Source organism: Alosa pseudoharengus, unplaced genomic scaffold (assembly GCF_046254945.1).
Source record: "Alosa pseudoharengus isolate Yale_2024_CS ecotype anadromous, Long Island Sound unplaced genomic scaffold, YU_APseudo_1.1 YU_APseudo_1.1_scf_15, whole genome shotgun sequence".
Lineage (NCBI taxonomy): Eukaryota > Metazoa > Chordata > Actinopteri > Clupeiformes > Clupeidae > Alosa > Alosa pseudoharengus.
In genome coordinates this window covers 11,790,445-11,814,122 of record NW_027468620.1, presented here as the reverse complement: position 1 = coordinate 11,814,122, position 23,678 = coordinate 11,790,445, and the positions used below count along the sequence as shown (strand labels likewise).

At 39.5% G+C, this 23,678-nt stretch overlaps 1 protein-coding gene and 1 long non-coding RNA gene across 8 annotated transcripts; one reads left to right on the top strand and one right to left on the bottom strand.

Moving 5' to 3' along the window:
* Positions 1-257: 257 nt before the first annotated feature.
* Positions 258-4,802, top strand: LOC143123745 (uncharacterized). 3 transcript variants are annotated; one of them, XR_012986881.1, is made up of 7 exons: positions 258-347; positions 721-933; positions 2,739-2,895; positions 3,083-3,221; positions 3,342-3,436; positions 3,993-4,036; positions 4,621-4,802. It is a non-coding gene; the product is annotated as an uncharacterized LOC143123745 (long non-coding RNA). The 3 variants fall into 3 exon arrangements; XR_012986880.1 differs by having other exon boundaries at positions 333-933; XR_012986882.1 differs by having other exon boundaries at positions 334-933; positions 3,083-3,184.
* Positions 4,803-8,119: 3,317 nt separating this feature from the next.
* LOC143124199 (uncharacterized) lies at positions 8,120-13,095 on the bottom strand. Of its 5 annotated transcripts, none has more exons than XM_076285560.1 (9): positions 12,879-13,095; positions 12,021-12,125; positions 11,849-11,915; positions 9,545-9,638; positions 9,266-9,349; positions 9,062-9,151; positions 8,872-8,964; positions 8,664-8,740; positions 8,120-8,543 (listed from the first exon to the last, which is right to left on the bottom strand). In XM_076285560.1, exons 2-9 carry the CDS (start codon positions 12,098-12,100, stop codon positions 8,364-8,366), a joined length of 765 nt encoding a protein of 254 aa, XP_076141675.1. In that variant the 5' UTR covers positions 12,101-12,125; positions 12,879-13,095; the 3' UTR covers positions 8,120-8,363. The 5 variants fall into 5 exon arrangements, with proteins under 5 accessions (XP_076141675.1, XP_076141677.1, XP_076141676.1 ...); XM_076285562.1 differs by having other exon boundaries at positions 8,120-8,537; XM_076285561.1 differs by having other exon boundaries at positions 12,884-13,095.
* Positions 13,096-23,678: the final 10,583 nt, after the last annotated feature.

Below are 23,678 nucleotides of genomic sequence, written 5' to 3'. Positions count from 1 at the left end.
TGCAAAAGTAGTAGTAGTAGGCGCCAAGTGGATATGATATCTTATGTGTCTGCAATGTACGCATGTGCTTCAATCATTCTTGTGTAGAATATAACATGAATGGTTACTGAGCAATTTGATGGTCAGGCGATTAGAGTCAAGGAGATTCTATTCTTGTAGAACATGTAACTAGTAATCATATCATATCTATCATTTTTGCTAATAATGTAGAGATAAAATATCATTCTAACAATGTTTTTTGTCTTTGTTACAGATAATTTACGAGATACATGCTTGTCTCTCTCTCTCTCTCTCTCTCTCACACACACACACACAGACACACACACTCACCCTTTCATTCTCATATAGTAAGTATTCCAAGATTTTTATTTTCACAAATTTGAAAGACACTAAATTGTTACTTTATTATTGTTAACCTGAAGAGCATCGGATTCTGTTAAATATCCAATTGGCATTGGGGGAACACCGAATCATCAATCCACGTTTAATGTAGGAACAGCAAATCGCATAGTGTTATACTAGATACCCTGAGTTGGTCCCAAATATCAGTCTTGAAATAGATGAAATCTTGTTTATTACAGGATTGCCTTTATTACAACTGAGTTGAAAGACTGAACATGTTGTTTAATGGTTCAATCTCTCTAAACAACTGAGGAATTTGTATTTTTAAACAATAGCAATTCTAATTACCGGTATGCTTTTCTTGTTGATTTTTTGCAGCCTGTCATGGGAGGGTTAAAAAAAAAATGCCCTGCATGTCTTGCATCCATTTTTAATGGGTGCAAAATATGCCCAGTATGCACGGCACCACAGCCACAGAAGCTGAGGCAAAAAAAACAACTAGAAAGCTTCAATGAAAAAAAGGAAACCTGGGAGGCCAATACCAAAAAGAATCAACTGACCTCCCATCTGATGGATGATGCTATTATTCTGGTAAGTCATTTGTGCTACATTCAGTGTCGGTGCTCCGCACAAGCAGAACATGCACTGCGCGTGGGGCACCAAGTGCCTGGGGGGCACCAAAAAAATATAGCTCGTAGAAAATCATCATGACGCAAATCCTCAAATTGTGGCGGGTCTTTTATTTAGGCTACTTAGGTTGTGCAAACCACAGGCCTTTATTCGAGGCAGGCATTTATTTCTTATAAGGCTTCTGTTGAATAATTTTATGTAAAGCCTGTGCTAACAGTTCTCCTGCCCGCTACCGCATCTGTGTGAGCGCGTCCCTACTGGATATTGTGGCCTGTTCACACGTTATGTCTCTTCCTTGCAAACTTGACTAGCTAAACCATTAATGAAAGCAAAGCAACCAGTTACATCTTCATAAAATATCAATTTGCCAGGCATGCCTTCATGGACAACAGGCCTAAGGTATTTTTTCCTGCGTTTTATGGTGAGACACATTTGGAGTGGCATGGTATCAAAAGCAGAAGATTCTCGGTCTAGTTTGGATTTATGCCTAATTAACTTTTGGATTGTTTGATTATATTGCTCAATGTTGGAACTCATGGCCAATATCAAATATGATTGGTATTTTATGCTTCAATGTTCAGTTTAAATTTAGTTCAAACTGTGTCAGGTTTTCCATCCGCTGTTTATTTGCGAGCCAATAGCCACTTCATTCATTTTTTGCACATTAACCTTACTGTGTGTAGCCAAGCCTTATGCCATACCCAAGTAGCCTAAATCAAGGTAATTTTTAATTATGCATGATTTATTTTGTTATTGAATTCGTAGGCTGGGATTCCTCTCAGCAACAATTATGTTTAAAGGTAGCCTACTGCTTTAGCCTTCAGAAGGGGCAGGCAGCCAGGCTACTGACAGAGCGACGTTGGAGACCCATAGTAGATTTACGACTTTTCATTGCCAACAGTAGGCCTATTAAACCAACCAACAATATAAAGTATCCAAAATAGTGGGGGCACCAGAGTGGCACCATGCATTTGTGCTTTGGGCACCCAAATGGCTAGCACAGGCCCTGGTTACATTACCATAGTACTAATGTTAGGTTAAAGGTTGTATCAGCGATGATGAGCGATTTGTAAAGACAAAACACTTTTATAATGTTCAGCTAATATTTTCTCATGGTCGGCTAGCTCTCCTGTCATTCTAGGCGCTGAAAAAGACTCTGGTATTTTTACGCAGCCCATGCACCACAAACCGCGGAGTCTACCGGACATTAACATTGTGGTTGGTAGTACACCACTAACAATAACCAAGCATTGCATGGATTTTTTAAAAATGAATACTGGTGGTAAGGTTGAGTTATCTCTTGTGTGTCTTGTTTGGTCCTCAGACAAAATATAAAATGAGTTATATATCGGACAAAAACGTCTGCTAAGAAATTTGAACATAAACAATAACAAAAACACAGGCAATATCCGCCAGGATCACTGATACAACCTTTAAGAATGAAGTGTCAAAATGAGTAATACCTCTACTATGCTCCTGTAGTGACACGTTCATACATGAATCATGCACACATGCAAATAGACATGCACACCAAACCCACGCACATATTTTCACACCTTTCCCACATACACTCTCAACAAGTACATTCTCAACTAGTACATTCTCAACTAGTGCATTCCCGTAGCATCTGCTAGCCCGTAGCGTGTTGTAATTTATATGTATGTTGCTTTGGATAAAAGCGTCTGCTAAATACATAAACGTAAACATATATCACTGGCACAATTTATAAATGTTTTTTTAAAGTAACAGGGTTTTTTTTTTTTCAGATTGAGAAGCTCAATGCTGTGGGCTGGAGTCCCGTCCTCCTTCTTGAATACCCAAAGAGAAACCCACAAATGCTTCTCCCTCAGGGCCTGAGGTTAAGTGGGGGGGAAAGTAAATGCCTCAATAACATTAAGGACATTTTCACCTTAATGGTTAAAGGTGATTCCACATTTTCTATACATTATAACGTCTCTATACAACCCCAATTCTGAAAAATGTGGGACACTGAAAATTAGATGACATCAAATAACAAAATGTACAGAAAAATATCATGACATCACTCCTACATTTCACATTTGACCTTATTGTACATTGTGTATTGTTTGTGTTGCTTGTATTCTTTCAGGAAAGAAAGCGCTGACCGATCCAAACAATTTGCCGGGTCAATGAGAGGAGGCCATCTTCATGTCAGAAAATGTGGCTTTCCACCAAGTGTAGATTAGCAATGGTAATTGCGTTAGGGAAGAAAGTCAGTTGCGGAGAATGTAAGATACAGGCCCTAATCTGTACACTGTATGATGAATTATATGATATGCTTGTTATTTGTGTTCTGTATGTATGTTAACATTTTGATTAACATTCTACTATTTGCTTATGTCAAACAGTTTCTAGAAAAGGAAGTGAAGAACAAGAGTGCCCCCACAACAGCCCTATGTACAAGCAGCAGTACAGAAGAGTACTAAAAAAGAGAAAGACAAAGGTTATTTCCATACACAAAATTGAAAATAAAACAATGGATGATGTAACAGTACTTTTTGATCACTTTTAAAAATGTATAATGGCACTGCGGAATAATTGAAATCAGTGATCAGTAACTGTCAGTATCAGTAATCGTACCAGATATTGCGTTTGTTCATCTTTGTGTTTATGTTCAAAATCCCGAACAAGACACGCCAGAGATAACTCACCCCTATATTATATATAAATATAATATAAAGTATTCTCTGAAAAATATTCATGGCATGTTTTAGTATTGTTAGAGATGCTACCAACCCCAGAATGTTTGTCTGCAGTTACTCTATGTTCCAGTTTATGGGACTGTGTAAATTGACCAGGATGTTTTACAGCTCGTATAGGGAATGTAAAGTGAGTGGACCATGAGGAGATATTAACTGAACATCATAAAAAGTGTTACGTGTCTACAAAACGCTGATAGTCACTGATGTGAAGTGTTAAAATTTGAATGTTAAGTTGAGTGCAATGTTATCTTTTTAAGCAAGACACTATTTTTCTATGTCTTTGTTTGCCTGCCACAGGGGAAGATGGAGATCCTAATAGATTGGGTGCCTTCCAAAATGTGGTGAGTTGGTCATCTTTTACACCAGATACTCACAATTACACAAAGGGAAATTACGTTGTTCCAGCAGCCATACATATACTGTAGGACATGTAAATGTACCAGATTTAGTTATTATAGTCTATGCTATAATTTAGTTATATACCGGTACTGCAGGCTACATGTAAACATATATACCGTAAATCAGTTTATATTGTAACACTCCTGTGTACCTGATGTTTTAGATGGATAGAAAGATACTTTATTGATCCCCAAGGGGAAATTCAAGTATGAACAGTAGGGTTTTATGGCAATTGGTAGTAGAGTGTTGTCTGGGGTGAGTGTGAGCTATAAACTATTTTTTATTCATTTGCACTCTGAACTTGTAAATGTACTAACCTGAGATGTTGATAATGTAACTTTTGTCAATTCAGAATGTCAGGGCCCAGTTTTTTTTATTTCCATACTGTGGAGTATTCAGATATTTTATTAGTTGTAACACTATTATGACATTGGTTAATCTAAACATCCCTCCACTAGAATATCTAATCAAACTGGAATACAGGTTACAGTCTTTTTCACTAACCATCTTCCCCCTTTTTTCTCAGCGGGAAAACCTGTCTGCCAACCTGGGAGCCTGCAAGATAAAGATCTACACACACACACACACACACTCACTCACTCACTCACTCACTCACTCAACAGTCAACAAATATTTTAGCTGAGTGTTGTTCTTTTGTATTTTTTTATATAATATAAGTTAATAAAGACTACTAGTTGCCATATTGAATAGGAAGTATCACACATGTTTTACCACCCTGTTTTCTCAACAGAATCACCGTGTTGTGTGTTGTTAGCTTGTCTCCCACTACTTCTTGTATTGCAGTTGTTAGGACAAACTGGCAGAAGAACTTTCATTCACTAAACATTTAAAAGTGCCACAGAGTAATTACTGCTTTTGATATTTGTTTTAAGTCATTGTTGCTATTGTAGTATACTTGCTGTTGTTTTTGACTGTGGTCTAGAGGGTCCAGGTGCCTTGTGGCATGGGAGCTCCTGTTACTTCTTACATCAGTAAGTGCATCGATGATGTGACACACACAAAGACCCGGCTAACTGGAAGACATGACAGGAGATGTCCATAGGCTGCCGAGAACGCCTTCAGAGCCAAGGATGAAACTGATCTGAGAACAACGAGAGCCAAACTTTCCCCTAGCATCAGTAAAGCAAAACAGGAATACACACAAAAGATAACCTGCCATTTCAAAGACAGCAGAGACACATAGAGCATTCCCATCATGTGCATATAGCAAATTCTACTACAGCGCAGTCAGAGCCAGACAGTAACGGAGTACATTTACTTGAGTACACCAAGCACCTCATAACATCTATATTGTGCTTTTACCTGATGCAAGTGTTTTGATATGAAATAAACATAATTTGCATGACATGGTCAGTTCTGCTGGTCAGTTTTGACCTACGCGACAGCCCTGCAAAGTACCATCCACACAGCTATTCGGCTGCATTTTTTGACAGTTTTCAAGTTCAATTTATTTCTTTGTCCCAAATGGGCAATTTGATTGCAGACAGGATCACATACCACACGACATAAATAGGTCTGACAATGCCTAAAAAGTCAGTAAAACCAAGATAAAACTTAATTAAATAAGTTAGATATAAGAGGAGGAAGTGAATGAATATGGGGGGGGGGTCACTAAATGGACAAATCTATCTTTTCCTGTTGTGTACATTCAGTACTTGAATAGAAAAGGGGATGAAGGAATTTTTGTACCTATGGTTAAAAGCAATAGGATGCCAACAAACGCAAGCCAGGTGGCAGCAGCACGTATTCAGAATACAGGGGATGGCTTGTGTCTTGATATATTTGTATCGCTTTGTTGAACACCTGCTTATTAAAATATTCGGTGAGACTAACAAACTTCACTCCCACTATCTTACTGGCCACATTTACTATCTTGGAAAGTGCATTTTTGTCTCTGATGGTGACATTTCCATACCAGCAGATAATGGAGAATGTGAGGATTGACTCAATAAAAGCTTTGTAAAACAATGCCATCAATGTTTTGTCCACCTGAAACTTAGCCAGTTTCCTAAGTGCAGAGAGTCTTTGTTGCCCTCTCTTGCACACCGAGGTGGTGTTCAGGTCGAACTTAAGCCGGTCATCAATCAAGGTGCCTAGGTACTTGTAAGATGATACAATTTCAACATCTTGATCGTTGATGACACTGTGCTTTGGAACAGGGGGAAGGCGTCTGAAATCTATGGACATGTCCTTGGTTTTACTGATGTTCAGATGCAAAAAAGCATCTTCACACCATGACACAAATTCATTGATAACAGGGCCATGCTCATTCTCATGGGAATTCAGGAGACTGACAATTACAGAGTCATCTGCAAATTTTAGAATGTGCCTGTTGTCATACTGGCTGCGGCAGTCATTGTTGTACAGTATGTACAACAGGGGGGAGAGAACACACCCCTGAGGTGAGCCTGTGGATGATGTTAGGCCACTGGACAGCACTTTATTTACCCTCACTCTCTGAACTCTGCGTGAGGAAATCAAGTAGCCAACCAATCAGGCTTGGGTCAAGGCTAAAGTTGTTCAGTAGTTTCTCAATCAGTAGGTGGGGTTGGATGGTGTTAAATGCCGAGGAGAAATCTACAAAGAGCAACCTTGCATGATTCCCACTTTCCTCCAGGTGTTTATAGAGAAGACTTAGTAGAGTGATGGTAGCATCCTGCACCCCCCTCTTGGCCCTATAGGCAAACTGGGAAGGATCCAAGAGAGGTTGCACCTTGATTAGGAGCTCAGCTTTAATCAGCTTCTCTAAGGATTTTGCAATAAGAGATTTTGGATGCACACAAGTTCATGGATCAAACCAAGCACCTCATAACATCTATATTGTGCTTTTATCTGATATATGCAATGATATATGTAGGCTACCTCATGTGCAAAAATGGGAAAATAACATGTATTTAAAAATATTACAAATGTTGCAAGCTTTTGACTTTATAGTCAAGCAGGTGATACATCTTAATAATTCAAGCATGTTTCTCATGTTATATATACAAATATTTTTGTAATTTTGAAATTATAGCTATTTCTGTAATTAGACTACATGCCCCATGACGTGTAGCGTTCATTTCAACGCTGCTTTATAACAATGGCGCCGAATTTGTAGTTCATTAAAACGGCTTTGTATTAAAACATAAACAAATTATTGTTAGGATGCACACTGGCACAGACGACTTTTGCTGGGTATAATATGTAGAGAAATAGTTAAAGCAAGTTAGTACATGACTCATTGGCATTCAATGAAAAGAAGTATAATTCCACAAAATATCGAAAAACGTGTACAGTAGGCTACTTCTGACCCTTGTTGCTAGGCAACGCCCCGTAGGCCTACCTGCTTGGCTGAAGAATAAGGAGGCTCATTATCCTAATCTTTGCTGTTCAAAGCAACATATAAATATATAAAACGATATAACACTTAAATTGAACAGGGAATAAATTAAGATGTTGATCAGACTGTAATAAGGACAAGCAATAGGCTAATAAACAAATGCCCATTCAATCAATGATATAATAACAAGTTGCTTACTGTTTAATGGACTAAGTGCATGTTGAACAAATGTGCCTTTAGACCCCTTTTAAAACACTGTAAACTATCACAGGAACAAAGAGCACTGTGCAACTTATTGCACCCACATGGAACCACTGAGGAAGAGTCTTGAATTTAGCGTTCATGAGTGGTCGACAGAACAAATGGTAATCAGAAGACAGCAGTGGGCGGTTGGGGAAGTACATCTTGATCATTGAATTAAAATAACAAGGAGCAGATCCAGTCAGTGTCCTATAGGCCAAAGTGAGAGATTTCAATGTAATGCTGGCTACTACAGGGGGAGTGTAGGAGAATAGGCCTAGGAGTGGATATGCATGCCCGATATCCATACCCCATCTGCTGGAACATTGGCTCATATATGTATTTTCACTGACACATTATCTATGTATCTATCTCATTTTAATTATGATAGCCATAGTACATGTGAGATTACAACAATAATAATGAAAGTAGTAATACAAACTGAAATGACTAAATGAATGAATTCCTTTATTGTTATTGCATTGGGAAAGAAGCTATTTCTAAATCTGCTAGTGCTAATCTGCTTGTTTTTAGACTCTGTAACATAGGTGGCTAACTGTTTCCAATTGTCCTGTTCTGTTCATGGTACACCAAAACTGTCACACTTGGATATTGAATCAATTACGATGAAAAACACGTAGCTTATCAACAAAGAAAAGTGAGATTGCTTTATGATGATAGATGCTTTACTTTTCCAAAAGATGTTGACACATTAAAGGAAATGACATGTAGTATTGTGATCCTTCTTTATGATCTGCCGCTGCTGCTGGTGGTGTTTGTGGTGCTGGTGGTGTTTGTGCTGCTGTTGGTGTTGCTGCTGGTGCTGGTGATGGGGGTGATGGTGGTGCCTCAACAGACTGCTGCAGCTCAACAGATTAAAGGAAAAGCACATTATTGTTAGATATGTGTGTACAAATCTGTTTTAGTCTGTAAAACACACTGGTATGCAAAAGGTTTTAGACAGGTTCATGCATTTGTATATATACCTGGAGATTGTAATACGCATTGTATGAGCGTACCACCTGCCTCAGCTTTTCAGCAGTGAAAGCTTTACGCCCTTCACCTTTTCCATAAAAAATGGCAAACAATGCATCATTACTGGTTTTATCATATACTCTTATGAAAAGTCAAATCATGTTGCAACAGCTGTGTGCATGCAGTTGAAACAGTAATAGTTGGTCAATATTAACATACCGTCACTGACTGAGGCAAAGGGCAATTCCTCAGGCCACCAAGGCGGCCTGTGTTGTGGCAGATATTCAGACCGAGACAAACCCTGACTCAGTGCTGAGATAGAAGGGTGTTAAAGTGTAATCAGATTCAGTAGTCTGCATCATTTTGATCTTTAAATAAGGAAATTGAAAACATACAATGCCAGTCATACCATGTTCTTTTATCAGACGGCCAATTGCCATCCGGCAATGTGTGCCACTGATATCAGGGTCAACGTATGGCCTCTCACCCCCCAAAGCATCTGTAAGACAGTACGCTCAGTGTCATTAAAAACAAATGTTAAGGTTCCTTTTCTGAACTTCAAGAAAGGATTGACACAGAAACAAACCTTAACACCACTTTCATTTATACATACCACTTGACACACCCCTATTAGTGTACATGTTTAGCAGCTCAGCCTTCCTGTCATTGGTCCAAAAGGCCTCAAGATACTTTGGCCCTAAATGAACCGTAACCGGGAAAAAAACCCTTAAAATCCATTATCAATTCGGTTTGTGTTGCCATGTCAATATCATTTTTATCAAAACTCAGGGCCAGATTGTGACCATACTAAAATAATTGTTCTTCCATTGAATGTCATCTTCGATAGATCTCATCATTGAAATGTTGTTGAATAAAAACATATTACATATACCTGTGAAATTAACGGTGGGTGACTCACTGCTGAAGTCAACCCATACGGCAAAAGCCAGGGGTGCTCCAGCCTCACCACCGCACCAATTCTTCATCTGAAAACAATATTAAAAATATTATACTTTCCCTCTCTTTTAAAAGCAGCCTCCCTCCCTTTCTTTCTTCACTGCACCCAATATTAGCATGAATTGAGACATGTCCCACTGTATTCTGAAAGCCTGACCTACTTTCCTGCAGACTTTTGCATATCATACGATCAGTGTTCATAACTCTATACATGGCACTATTTTGTATATTGGCGAACGAGGTACACATATGATAAGTTTTGAGCTCCAACTCAAAGGCAAAGCAGTTTCAGCCATGCAAACCATATATTTTCTGAAAGCTGGTCAGTTGTAGGTGTGATTTAACATACATTAGGACATGTCATGTGGTTACTATGGTCATATTGTGGTTGTTGCTAGGGTAAATTGAATGGTTGCTATGGTGTTGCTAAGGTAGATATGGTGGTTGCTATGCAAAATAACATGGTTGCTATGGTGGTTGTTAGGGTAAGCATGTTGGTTGCTATGGTGGTTGCTAGCTTGACATTATACAAGTGGTTGCTAGGGTAATTAAGATGGTTGCTTGGGTGTTGCTAGGGTAATTAAGGTGGTTGCTTGGGTGTTGCTAGGGTACATATGGTGGCAAAATAACAAAGCAGTAGAATTGCTAACGTTTAGCCATTTTTACATTTTTAGCCAAAAAACTCACTTATGTTGGTCTGATCAGTATGAAATCAGAATATGTTGAACAACGGGACACATCCAGTCGGTGGATTATTCCCGGAAGGAGATAAACGGTTCGAAACATACAAGGTTTCCCTCTTCTGCCGCGGTAACGCTAGGTGCTAGAGGGATGGGACCAAGACGCACGGCACCGCCTTGAGGCCCCTGACAAGTGTTCCAAAGGTGGGATATCTGAGACACCCACAAAAAAAACAGTGAAGGAAAAACTTTAAAAAAGTTGACCACTCCCACTTCAGAGGTGGAGTTTTGGGTGGTAGCATGGAGCTACGAGGCTGAAATTCAAGTCAGACCTTCTGCACAAGACCCACATAGAGCGTGCAAAGTTTCATCGCTCTAGCTGTAACGCAAAGCATTGTGCCTACTTTTTTGGCAATTTAAAGCAACACCAAAGAACTTTTCCTCTGTCGCACGCACTATTTGTTTATCCAGCACCAGCTTTGCAAATAACAATGTCCACAGACAAGGTAGAATATGTTGCATGATTTTATGAAAGTACGATGTATTGCGACATCAGATGCAAGTCAAATTTGTAGTTTCTCATGTCTCATTCCATCGAACTACATATCCGCTACCCGATCCGGCAAACTTACATAGTGCGGTTATAGCCGATAGAGGGCCTCGAAGCGGATGCAGAAAGTGCCGTTCACCCTGTTACGAGTTGATGAACCACTGAAACGATTTTGGAAACACTATTTTAAGGTACAAAAAACTCTTTGGTGTTGCTTTAACATTTAGCCATTTTTCAATTTTTAGCCAAAAAGCACACTTATGTTGATCCGATCAGTATGAAATCAGAATATGTTGAACAACGGGACATCACAAACAAGCCAGGCTCAGTTTGGAGTCGGTGGATTATTCCCGGAAGGAGATAAACGGTTCGAAACATACAAGGTTTCCCTCTGCTGGCGCGGTAAAGCTAGGTGCTAGAGGGATGGGACCAAAATGCACGGCACCACCTTGAGGCCCCTGACAAGTGTTCCAAAGGTGGGATCTCTGAGACACCCACAAAAAAAACTGTGAAGGAAAAACATAAAAAAAGTTGACCACTCCCATTTCAGAGGTGGAGTTTTGATATGTCAAAGTCAGTAGGAAGGTAGGACATGTCTTAATTAATTGACATCTAGAGGCTATAGGCTTTCAGAAAATATATGGTTTAGGTGGTCAATTCAGCTGTCCCTTAACAGTGTAGGCCTAAATATATCAGCTGTACAATGCGTTTCTCGATCTACAATATGGGCCTATGTACGCCTTATGATGCACCAAAGTCAGTGGGAAGGTGGGACATGTCTTAATGTATATTAATTGACATCTAGAGGCTATAGGCTTTCAGAAAATATATGGTTTAGGTGGTCAATTCAGCTGTCCCTTAACAGTGTAGGCCTAAATGTATCAGTTCAATCTACTTTCTACAATCTGTAGAAACAATCTAAATCTACAATATGGGCCTATATTTAGCACAGCGACAACCATATCTAGCAAAATCACAGTAAAAGTAATGTAAAAGTGATGTAAAATACCTGCCAATTGTCCTCTGTATCCACCGCTGCAGTAGACCATGATGTGAGGATGCACTCCATAACACAGCTGTTAATGGAAGCAAGGACTGAGGTGTCAAGGCCAGCATGCTTCAGCCTCTTCAGGAAGTTGACAAATGAGTAGCCAAACAAGGACAAACAAGGCCTTGCTTACATACTGGCTGTCTTGTAGTTTGACACCACTCTCCTTTCTGTGAGTGTTCTGTTGGAGTAATTTAATGAAATGCAACCCATACATCAGGATATCAGGAGCAAGGATCTGTGAAAACATAAGTAGAGGGGAGAAAAAAAGACGTAAAGATATGTCGAGAAAACATTGCAGCACCATCCCTAAACAACACATCAGGACACCTTTCTTTCCTTTTTCATTTGATCACTACTGCAATTCATACACCTTGTACCCTTGTATACAGGTGAGACAAGGGTAAAACTGATGTGGGTATTTATTCTATTATAGAATAGGCTACTAAAATATAACTCCACAACTTCAAGTGTCAACACTGTAGTTTTGAAGGAGTATTTGTAGTTCTTATGCAGGAAAATCAGTATAGGCTACTTTGGACATTAAAAGCTGCATGCACTACGTAGTACACTCAGAAATGCATTATTTTGGAGATAGAAATGTTGCTTTGTTTTTCAGAAAAACGGTAGTAGCATAACAGAATTTTTTGTCACATGAATTACCCAGACCCAAAGAAACAAATAGCTTATTACGTGAAACTGACCTGCTTATAATTTAATGTCAAACACCATCTCAATCACCATCGCACTCATTTCGATAATTTAACCAAATAACCATAACAATTATTTATTTGGCTAATTATCACGCATTTGTCCACGTCTTTTACCATTATAAGACATTCACTAAGAAATTGCACTAATTTCGCGTGATTCTAGTTGTTTTACAGCATGAAGGGTTTTTGGTCATGATAAGTATACCTATATTTTGTTCGAAACAACAAAAAACAACACCATTATTATTTATTTACTAAATTAACGTAGTTTAACTTACCTTACCCCACATAGCCAGCCAGCTCTCGCTCTACGATGCGTTTCCGCTTTCTTGTGGTGGCGTGTGTCACATGACAGCAACCAGCCTATCACACTGGGGCTGTTTCCTTTTTCGAGCGTCGCCCTGGGATCGTCGCACACAGTGACGCGATGCACAAAATTGCGCCAAAATATCAATAGCAATGAAAAAGTACAGTCTTAATATTTTATATCCTTGCTCAAATTTGTAAAATAATGAGCATAAATCTCCGAATGAAAGAAACTTGGGTATATGTAGCCATTACATTTAAACACATCACTTCCCAGAATGCATCTCTTTGCCAAAGAACTTTATTTCCACCTTAAGCAATATAAACATTTCTGCAGTAGTGTATTACATTTATAACAACTTCATAATCAGTATTGAGACGAAAGAACTAGTGCTTTCAGTAAGCTATTCTTTTTAAGTTGACATTCTCTGGGGATACGCTTCTGACATGGGCTTTGTTTACCTAGCAACGGTTACTATGCCTCGCTGAAATGAGAAGTGAGAACGTTTTTATTAAATATCCCACTTAAATAAGGGCATCATTTAAGCCAACGGCAAATATGCAGTCCTGAAACGACTGTAATTATTCAATATCCATGTATCCCAAAGTTATAAAAGTCAGTTGACCGAAATCTGTACTCAGTTGTTGAAACGGGGGATCCGTGTGTGGGCCACGGAATATATTGTCATTAACTTGCATTGGAACGAAATCTGTGTGTGTTTCACGGAAATGTAACTTCCGTTGAGCGAAATCTGCACTCAGTTGTTGAAACAGGGATGGAATGCAACGCCTGACAGGCTAACATTACATAAAAATCGAACTGATTGTATCAAAAGTGTGTTTCCCAATAAGATAACAACATCCGTTGAGCGAAATCTGCACTCAGTTGTTAAACGGGGATCCGTGAAATAGCCACGGAATATATTGTCATTAACTTGCATTGGAACGAAATCCGTGTGTGTTTCACGGAAATGTAACTTCCGTTGAGAGGAAATCTGCACTCAGTTGTTGAAACAGGGATGGAATGCAACGCCTGACAGGCTAACATTACACAGACACTAAAAAAGGCAATAAAAATCGAACTGAATGTATCAAAAGTGTGTTTCCCAATAAGATAACAGTTGTTTAAACGGGGATCCGTGAAATAGCCACGGGATATGAGTGTCATTAACTTGCATTGAATCGAAATCCGTGTGAGTTTCACGGAAATTTCAGTGATTCCGTGGGCCCACCACGGATTTTGAGTTAAGCGTCCGTGGCTATTTCACGGATTCCCGTGAGACCAGGTTGGCTGTTCGGTTAAACACAAGATGCTAATTACTTCAGTACAATTATGGGAGGCTGTCCTCCCATTATTTTGATTCATAGCGAGCACCTCAAGAGGCTAATAGATTGCACCTGTTGCATTTGTATGATAAACCACGTACTTGTCGGATAAATGAGAGCTGTCGCAATTGAAAGAGCTTGTCAGCTGACATTTGCCATGTGGTTGTACCAGCCTTCTGTGATTCATAGTTGTAATTTTGTGACCTTTTCCTCTCTGTTACATTATCAGTAACATGAATGTTGTGATCTGCTAGGAAAGCATTGCAAAATGTGCACACACACACACACACACACACACACACACACACACACACACACACACACACACAAAACACAAACACAAACACACACACACACACACACACACACACACACACACACAAAACACAAACACAAACACAAACAAACACACACACACACACACACACACACACACAAACACACATACTTTTTTGCAATGGCACTGTATTTTTGCACTTTTTACATCCAGATGCTACTAACTAACTATTAATTTATAACACAACACACATACATGGCTGAAATCGTTGGTGCCCTTCCATGAGGGGAAGAAAAACAAAGTTAATTATTGAAATAATTTGAAACTGACAAACGTATTCATCATTGTTTATTCCATGTTTAATGCAAATCAGACTTTGTTTATGCAATCAACAGAATGCTTTAAATAATGAAACAAATGAAAATGGCATGAACAAAAATGATGGTACTCTTTACCTAATAGTGTGTAGCACAACCTGTAGGTAAGTAAGTAAGTATGTACGTTTTTGTTTAGAGGCTGCCAACAAACGCTTCTTGTAGCACTGAATAAAACTTCTGCATCTATCAACAGGTAATTTTGCCTGCTCTCCCTAAGCCAACTGCTCCAGCTGTCTCAGGTTTGAAGGGTGCCTTCAGCAGACTGTATATTTCAATATTCTCCAGAGATGTTAGATGGGATGGCATTACTGGGTGTTTTTGGCTTTGTGTTTATGTTTTTGGTTGACCTCTGACCTGAGACTGACACACTGGGCTGCGTGTTTCACTTGAGATTTAATTGTGCCCTGCACAGATTCAAGCCATCCTGGGCCAGGCGCAGCAAAGCAGCACCAAAACATAAGGGAGCCTCCTCTATTTTCCAAAGTAGGTATGGTGTTCTTTTGGTGGTATTCTTTTCTTCTTTAGACTTGTTGTCATTTCTGTGAAAATGTATTATTCTGAGTGTAGCCTACATTTTTTGTTGTCTGCTATGCCTTTATTATTGTCTGGATATGTACGAAATGTTGTGTTGTGTACTTTGGAGTCACCAAGCGCTCCGACTGATGAATGGCCGGTGAGGCCTGATGTGTCGGAGCGCTTGACTCCATTCCGAGCTAAAGAGTACACAGGTGTTACTAATTGTGGCAACTTGCCTATTTAAGACTAGGAAGTAGCTAGGGATGAAACACACTAACGAAGGCCATAAGGCCGAAACGTTTGTTTACTTACCCCTGTTGCTAGTAAAATAAATCAGCGAGAAAAAAATATTTTTTTGGAGTGCGACCATTCTTTGATTTTCTGGTGTTCTTTTCTTCACCATCATTTTTTCCCATCTGTAGACATAGAGCTGATGTGACTTGCCAAAAAGCTCCCGTTATGTCTTCTCAGTCCAAAGGACATTTCTCTTGCAGGGATTGTGACTTGACTAAATGCATTTTAGCCTATTTCAGTCTCGCTTCTAAATGTGTTTCTTTAAGCAGAGGAGTCCTTCAAGGAGCCCACTGTTGGTGTGATCAGACACTGATTCATCTTGACCTTGGAGTTGACCTTGGAAGTCTTCTTTGGCTCTTTGTCTTCCAGTTTGCACTATCCTTCTGTTCAGTCTGTGGTCAATTTCCCCTCTTACAGCCACATCTAGTGAGGTTGGCTACTGTCCTCATACACCTTGAAGTTGTTAATAATACCTGCAACTGTAGTAACAGGAACATTTAGCTGCTTGGAGATGTTCTGATAGCCTTTAGCTTTAACATGTGTGTGTATAATTTCCTTTCTGACCCCCTCAGGCAACTCTTTCCTATGATTTCTCTGGTGCATGTTCATTTAGATGTGCACAATGATACCAAACTAACTCTCCTTTTAAATTGTCTGAATGACTGAATACAATCTCAAATGTATCTGTAATACTACTTATCATGGTGAAACAGTTTATTTGATATACATCACTATCATCCAATAATTGATCATCGCTTTAAGGGGTACTAACAAATCTATCAGGGCCATTTTACAATATGTAAAATAGGGCATGCAGCTATACATGTGAAAATATTTTTGAATCGCATCACTTTAAAGACAGAAACTATGCATTCAGTAATGTGTGAGGATACCAGCAATTTAGCAACTCTAAAATTGTCAAAAACACAGTCATATCTTTTGAGATACACAGACAAACAGTATGGGGGAAATCTCAAGCATTTATCGTGATTGTAAACTACCCAAGCCACATCTCGTGAGGTTGGCTAAGGTCTCATGCACCTTGAAGTTGGTACATTTACATTTATTCATTTATAGACTTGCACATTGGTACATATGTATTTATACCACCACATTGGTGGAGGGTTCATCAGAGGCCAGTCAGCAGGTAAATAGGGAAAGGTGTGGTTCATATCCAGTGGCTCTAATACTGGATCTGGACCAGGGGCAGCTGTCATTTCAAGTAGGACAGTTTCAAGGTCACGCGCATGATGCAAACATTGCACAGCCCTAACTTGCTCTGCTTTGGCTCACATTGCTTCCACTGCTGTCCACTTCTGAGACAGATTCCACGAACACCTGTAGTGATAATAATGTCAGACCAAGTTAAAAGCCTTTGATCACTAAAAATGTTGTCGGAAAATATGTGAAATGGTCAAAAATCATTCGTTTGAAATGTGAAGAGTGAGGCTGTCGCGCGCCAACGCAGGGACCTTGTTGCTGGAATAATCATAAGATATATCAATGGGAGTGAAGCCTGGCAGCCATGGAGGTGCCTGCAGATGGCGAGGCTTGGGCACCTGGAGCGAATGCCTTTGTTTCTGCCGGGGCGGCGCAGTCGGTTTGGAAGAGCGGAGGCCACGGGAGAGTGCAGGTAAATGGGCCCTGGGCCAGGCCAGACACGGAGTCAGTGCGTCGTTCGGGTCGGCTGCGAGCGCCTTTAGAACACCCCCGAGGTGGCGGCCCCCGAACACCAGAGCTGGAGGCGGTGTCAGCTTTCCCCCGAAGGCTCGGCCTGTTAGCTATTTCGTCAGGTGTCGCCAGCTCTGCGGAGGGAAAATCGTCTGTTTACTCTGACGTTGGCAGGGGGCATGTGGAGTGGGGCAACCGTTGCATCGCCGCGCTGGAGGTGGATTAGAGTTTTAATCAGTCTTAAGCTGTGCTGGAACCTTTTGATGACATGCCATGCATTATGAGTTTGGACTGTTTTTGCAACTGGAGTTTGATAAATTGACTTAAATTATGCACAGCATGGGTTTACACTGAAATGTTTGTTTCTAATGCAACATTTTTGCATTAGTAGTACATCATTCAGTTATCAGCTAATATCCACCAGTCATTCTCTCATTTGACTACATAGAATATGGTAGTATGTGTAAATTGTACACTCTTACCTAATCTATAATGTTGGTTTGTGCTGTCTGTATGTGCTATAAAAGCATATGCATTGTATGTAGCCTATACACTATCCATGCATCACTGGATGTGCACATGACAGAGGTAAATTGGGAGTTAATGAGAATAATATAATGTAAAGCACTTTTACATATTTTATTTAAACCGTTCAGTTGTTTGGGTCTCGTTAACCCCCTACTGGGTTCTCTGTCCCTGGTCATTGTTGTCAATGTTTATTGGCATTCTTTTCAAATCCTAATGCATACTTTCATCGACCCTTTTATATGTCATGAACAGCATTTCTGAAAGGACATTTTCCACTTTACCCTTGTGCGTTGTGTGTGTTGTGTTCACAACACTCTTGTGCATTACCAATACCAACAAAAAGACATCACTCAGATCACAACATGGTGCCTCGAATGTAATGCCACACACAGAGAAGTTTTCCTCAAATTATGTCAGCCCTGTTTGAAATGTGGCATATTATACAAAACAGAAGGATTCCAGATGGCGGCACACGTTTTGTTTTCCAGGGCTGTGTCTGTGTGTCTCTCTGTGTGTGGGGCTGTGTTTGTGCAATGAGATTCACTTCCACACATACTCTCAGTTCACAGAGTCCTAGACATCCAATGTGACCTGAAACACTGTCCTTAGCATGTTAGCCTGTAGGTATTCTCCATGTTATGACTGTCAAAATCATTCATTCTAAACAGCAGACATTTCTTTTCTTTTCCTACACCCCATTGGCTATTCCTGGCTAACTGTAAACTGGCAGAGCCGCATGGGGGATCCGATTCCCTGGAACATATAAGAAATTTTAAGCCACGGCACCAGTGTTGATTCATTTCAACTGGATTTAAATGCAATTTGAAAGCCACCAAGCACTGAACCACAGAGGGGAAAAAAGAGTAGACCAAGCTCAGCTCAGATAGGTACTTAGAATAAAAAAATAGGTTTTATGTGGATGGAGATTAATAAAGAAAGGAAACTTCAAAAGTTCATGATCAGAAGGTCACTAGTCTGCTGCCAGCTTGATGAATAATAAAAACCAAACTTAGCTGTTGCCTGGACTCCTTTCACATTTCTGTTGTGCAGGCTATAGCATTGGCTTTGTGTCGTTTCTTTTTTTTTCTGAAAACGCATTTGATACATTTTATGCTATGTGGCTCTGTGACAGATGTTGAGAACAGCATTTTTTTTTATTTTGAAGCACTCTAGCAGCAGATGTCATAAAACCACATTAATACATGTTTAAAATTGAATAATATAAATATTTAATTGCAAAGAGAATTCTTTTAATGTCATTAAGCCTGGAGTGTTGCAATGCCATTTACATTATTTACAGATTTAAAAACACGCCTCTATTACAATATCTAGTTTGACGTGCATTATTTTTATTTGTTGCAAATAAAAAATTGAAATCATGATATACTAAAGAGGTTTTGTCTCTGCATTGAAAAAGAGATATGGTGTAGTGTATGACCTGAGAATAAGTCAAGTTTCATCAGTGTTTCCATTGCTGAGGTCCTGTGACGCTTGCTAGCTCCTCTTAAAACTACATTCCGAATCAAAGTGACGACCAAGAAAAGAGAGATTCACTACTAAAGAGAGACGGACTAAATCCTTCAAACCTTCAACTCAAAGTCGTGTAAAATCCACAATCTCTTCATCACGTTGTGGTTTCATAATGTGGCCATATGAAAATATGTGTCTTCAAATGAACCCTTTGAAGGAAATTAGAAGGTTTGGAAAAAATGGCACTCCTGTAATCATTTTTCCTTTAGTAGGCCTAACACCCAAAAGTTTACAGATTTGTTTCAATAATGAGTCAATGTATGCCAGTATTTAAAAGTACAACAATTACTATATCAAAATAATGAAAGCTTCCAAATAGTGTAGCAAATATAGATAGATAGATAGATAGATAGATAGATAGATAGATAGATATGTCTTGCATCGTGCCTGTTTCTATCAAGACTTTTCGAAAATAAGACATTATGATATAACCAACAATTTTTTTTTTTTACCTATTTAAAAAATAAATTCTACCAATTAACACTGCTTTTCAATGCTTTCTGGTAGGATACACAGTTGAAAGGCCACTCTTCTTTCCTCCACTCAATCAAAGCATTGTGTATGAGAAGTGCGATGCATTACCAGCAAGGCCCAGACAAACGGGCGGGGTTGGGGACCAGGCCCTTGACCCTCCTCTGAGGAAAGTTTTTTGTTTTATTTTTGTTAGTCAACAAACACGAGGCCGGGAAGGGGGCAGAAATATAGTCAATCGGTCTTAACAAACAATGGGGAGTACAAAGCAAATTTCTTCAAATACAGGTTTCTAATACTGGTGAGCCAGCCAGCCACCATTGAGTTGGAGTTGCCTTGGACGTGAACTTGACCCTGCACTGTGGAACACTCTCATTCACTTCCTCTGTTACCGCTCTCAAAAAGAAATAGGCTAGATTACAGGTGGAGAAGCAAATGGCTCTTTAAAAAAAAAAATGTTGAAGGAGACTGAAGTGTTTTCTGTCAGGGAATAGTGCGTTAACAAAGCATACATTAGCTAGCTGAGCATCTGGACTTCTGTGATGTTGTGCATGATGTTGTGATAACATAATGAAGTATTTTCAAATATTCTCACTTTCATTGGTAAGAAGACACTGACACAGGTGGTGATAGATATAACTTGCTGGACTTATCCACCAGCCAAGTGCAAACAATTTTTGTGTTACATCAAATACAAATACAAATGGCAAGCAAGCACAATTGCAAGCAGATAATATGATGTATTATCATATTATGGTGAAGAGACATAAGTGACATATGTGTATATATGTATATATATGTATATATATATGTCATGAAGTATGCCACAGAGACAGCAACAGTAAACATCAACTACAGTGCTAGTGTGTCTAGTGTCTACAAGATGTCATCAGAGATTAATTCTGTAAGCTTATCGCTACTTTACTTAACCGACAGCAAGGGCACTGAAATGATAATCATTTAATTATCTTGAAGGGAACAGAGCAAAAAGTGTTTCAGTCATATAGATTAAGATTTCTATTAATCTCTTAACAACTGCTTGAGATGTAAGAGCTTTGTCTCTGCCTGACACCTTTGTTGAAGACAAACATTCTACCAGTACATAGGGATACAGTATGTGTGAAAAGTGCTATAGGAAGTTAAAAACTCATATATTTCATTAAATGTGATGGCTATGCACTAAATAGAGACAGATGTATCACCAGAAGTGTGATTTATCTTGATTAAAGCTATGAGAAATCCCTTATCAATATTTATGATGTATGATATGATTATGGATGCAGTCGGTGTTGAGATGAAGTTACATTTGAAGGGTATAAGAAGGAAAAGCAAAACTTTACAAGCTTGAAAAAGTAACACACACAGATACACAGACACAGACACAGACACACACACACACACACACACACACACACACACACACACACACACACACACACACACACGAATACAGACCATGCAGACGAACTGTCATTTTGAGGCTTGCTCCAGAATCATAATGGGAATTTGGCGCAAATCCCATGGAGAAAGTTATTGCACCTCCAAGCTCATACAGAGACCAAAATTTCTGCAAATAGCCAATCACATAAGCAAATAAGGAAGGCAAATGAGAAGATTAGCCTGTTGCTCCCAGCTTAATGGGTTTAAACAAATGAAGAGATAGCTGAGGTTCCCAAGCTGCTAGGCCTAGTGTGCTGCTGTGAACCAATGTTTCTCCGATTGTGTCCCTCTCCTGCACCATATTGCCCTGCCACATGCTACACTATATCAGATCATTACCTGTGTGTGTCTCTGTCCTTAGGTCAAAGTGACTCGTTGAAGTCTGCAAGTGGAACTGCCGGAGAATCGTGGCTCGTTAAATGAAAACTCCAGTAGCTGCGAGAGAAAGGAGTTTGCCAAGCTTCCACGCTCTTAACACACTCTACTTGGCTCACCTTAGACAAGGCTGCAGACTCAACATCAAATAGCTGATTGGACTGGATGGATGTGTCCCACCGTCTAACAAACCTAAGCCTCCCATCGAAAACAGACTTGGGGTGATGTTGATAAATGATGCACTGTGCTTGGTGACTGTTGATGGTTGTTTTGTGTCTTACTTCAGATGAAGTATTTCATGGGCTTATGGTAAATTTGGAAAATTCTAATTATTTGGGGTTTAAAATGAACCTATGGTTTAGAGTTCCCTTACAAAATTGATACATACAGTATTGTACAGCATACAGCACACAAATATAGTGGGGATTATTTAGTTGGATGATTCTTACGTGGTTCTTACGAATTATACATACGTGGTAGCATCAGAGCATTTGGGTGGCCATCATAGCTGCTAGAACAGTACTGCCATCTGGGTTAAGTTTGATAACCTACTTAGCATTGATGTGTAGAAGCTACTATAAACATCCACAGAGGTTTAACTATACCATCTGTCCTGGCCTGTATGTACTGTACACTTCATTTGCTGTCATACATGGGCAATTAAAAAGATGCTTGTTTGTGTATGATGCTTGTTTGTGTAGTCAAATACATTAAGTCACAGGCTCGATCAAGGTTACTTTTTGTTTTGTCTCCATCTAATGCCATGTTTGTCAGCTGGGCAGCATCCTCTTACGCCCTTAATGCATCACAACAAACACCAACATGAAAGTGTTTTTTTTTATTATTATTTTGTGAGTATCTTCTGCTGAATCTTACATGTGAGATTCTCCTATGAGTGTGCTGGCTTTATTCTTTTGTCTGGTTACAGGGAGAACTCCTGCATCTTCAAAGGAGCATCAGCGCCCTTCTTAGATTATCTGAAAGCAAAGATGCCTCATGCACACAACGCTGATAACAATGGAAAAGTTTTCACTTCAAAGTAATCTCCAATTCTAGTTTCCCTCTGCCATGTCTCCGTTCATAAACCGAGCTGAATGGAAGGCTTTTTCCATCTTCATGGCTTTTGAAAGAGGCCTACTGTATGCATGAGCGACAAAATCTGATGCTAAGATTTTGGACTATTCTCACTGTTGCAGTTTGATGACCTATAACTGGACTTACATTGGTCAGGGGCTGTGTGGATGCAGCTCTTACATAGCAGCCTAGACACCGTAATGCCATTTGATTCAGTACAATGACAGGAGAAATTAGTCACAGCAACTAATATGGGTGTGAGTGGGCTGATGTTTATTTTTTTTCTTCAATGTGTAGTTTAGTGATTCCCCCTCCCACAGCAAATCAATGCAGGGAAGTAAGACCAATGATTCAGAGTGTTGACCATTTATCCCATTGGTTCTATAGTGTGTAGGTGACATTTTCGTCATGAGTCACCAGTGCCATCATGTGGTCGGGGAAGGTACTGAGGCTTGGACCACAGACAGCGTTGCTAACGTTCTCCACTCACCATCCTGAACATGTGCATCCTGACAGCGGAGCATTTTAATTGCCTTGATATTACAGTGATATAGTTAGGGGACACATGGTCCTCACATGTTTAGAGTTTCCCAAGAGGAGAAAAGGGGAAAACATTAAACATTTCATGTTTGAGAGATCGCTACAGGATGCATTTCGAGTTGCCATGGAAACAAACTCTCAACAAAATCATTAGAAAGTGCTGATTTAATTTGTTAAATTGTAATTGATATAAAATGTGTCAGTGTAGTTTGCTGAATTTAGTTGGTACACTGTCATAACAGAAATGTATTACAATTAAGTCGTTTCATGTTTTCAAACTGAAAGGCAGCCTGAATATCACAGGCCTCACACTGGCCGAGGCTTTAGGCCTACTGAATGCTGTTGTAAAATTG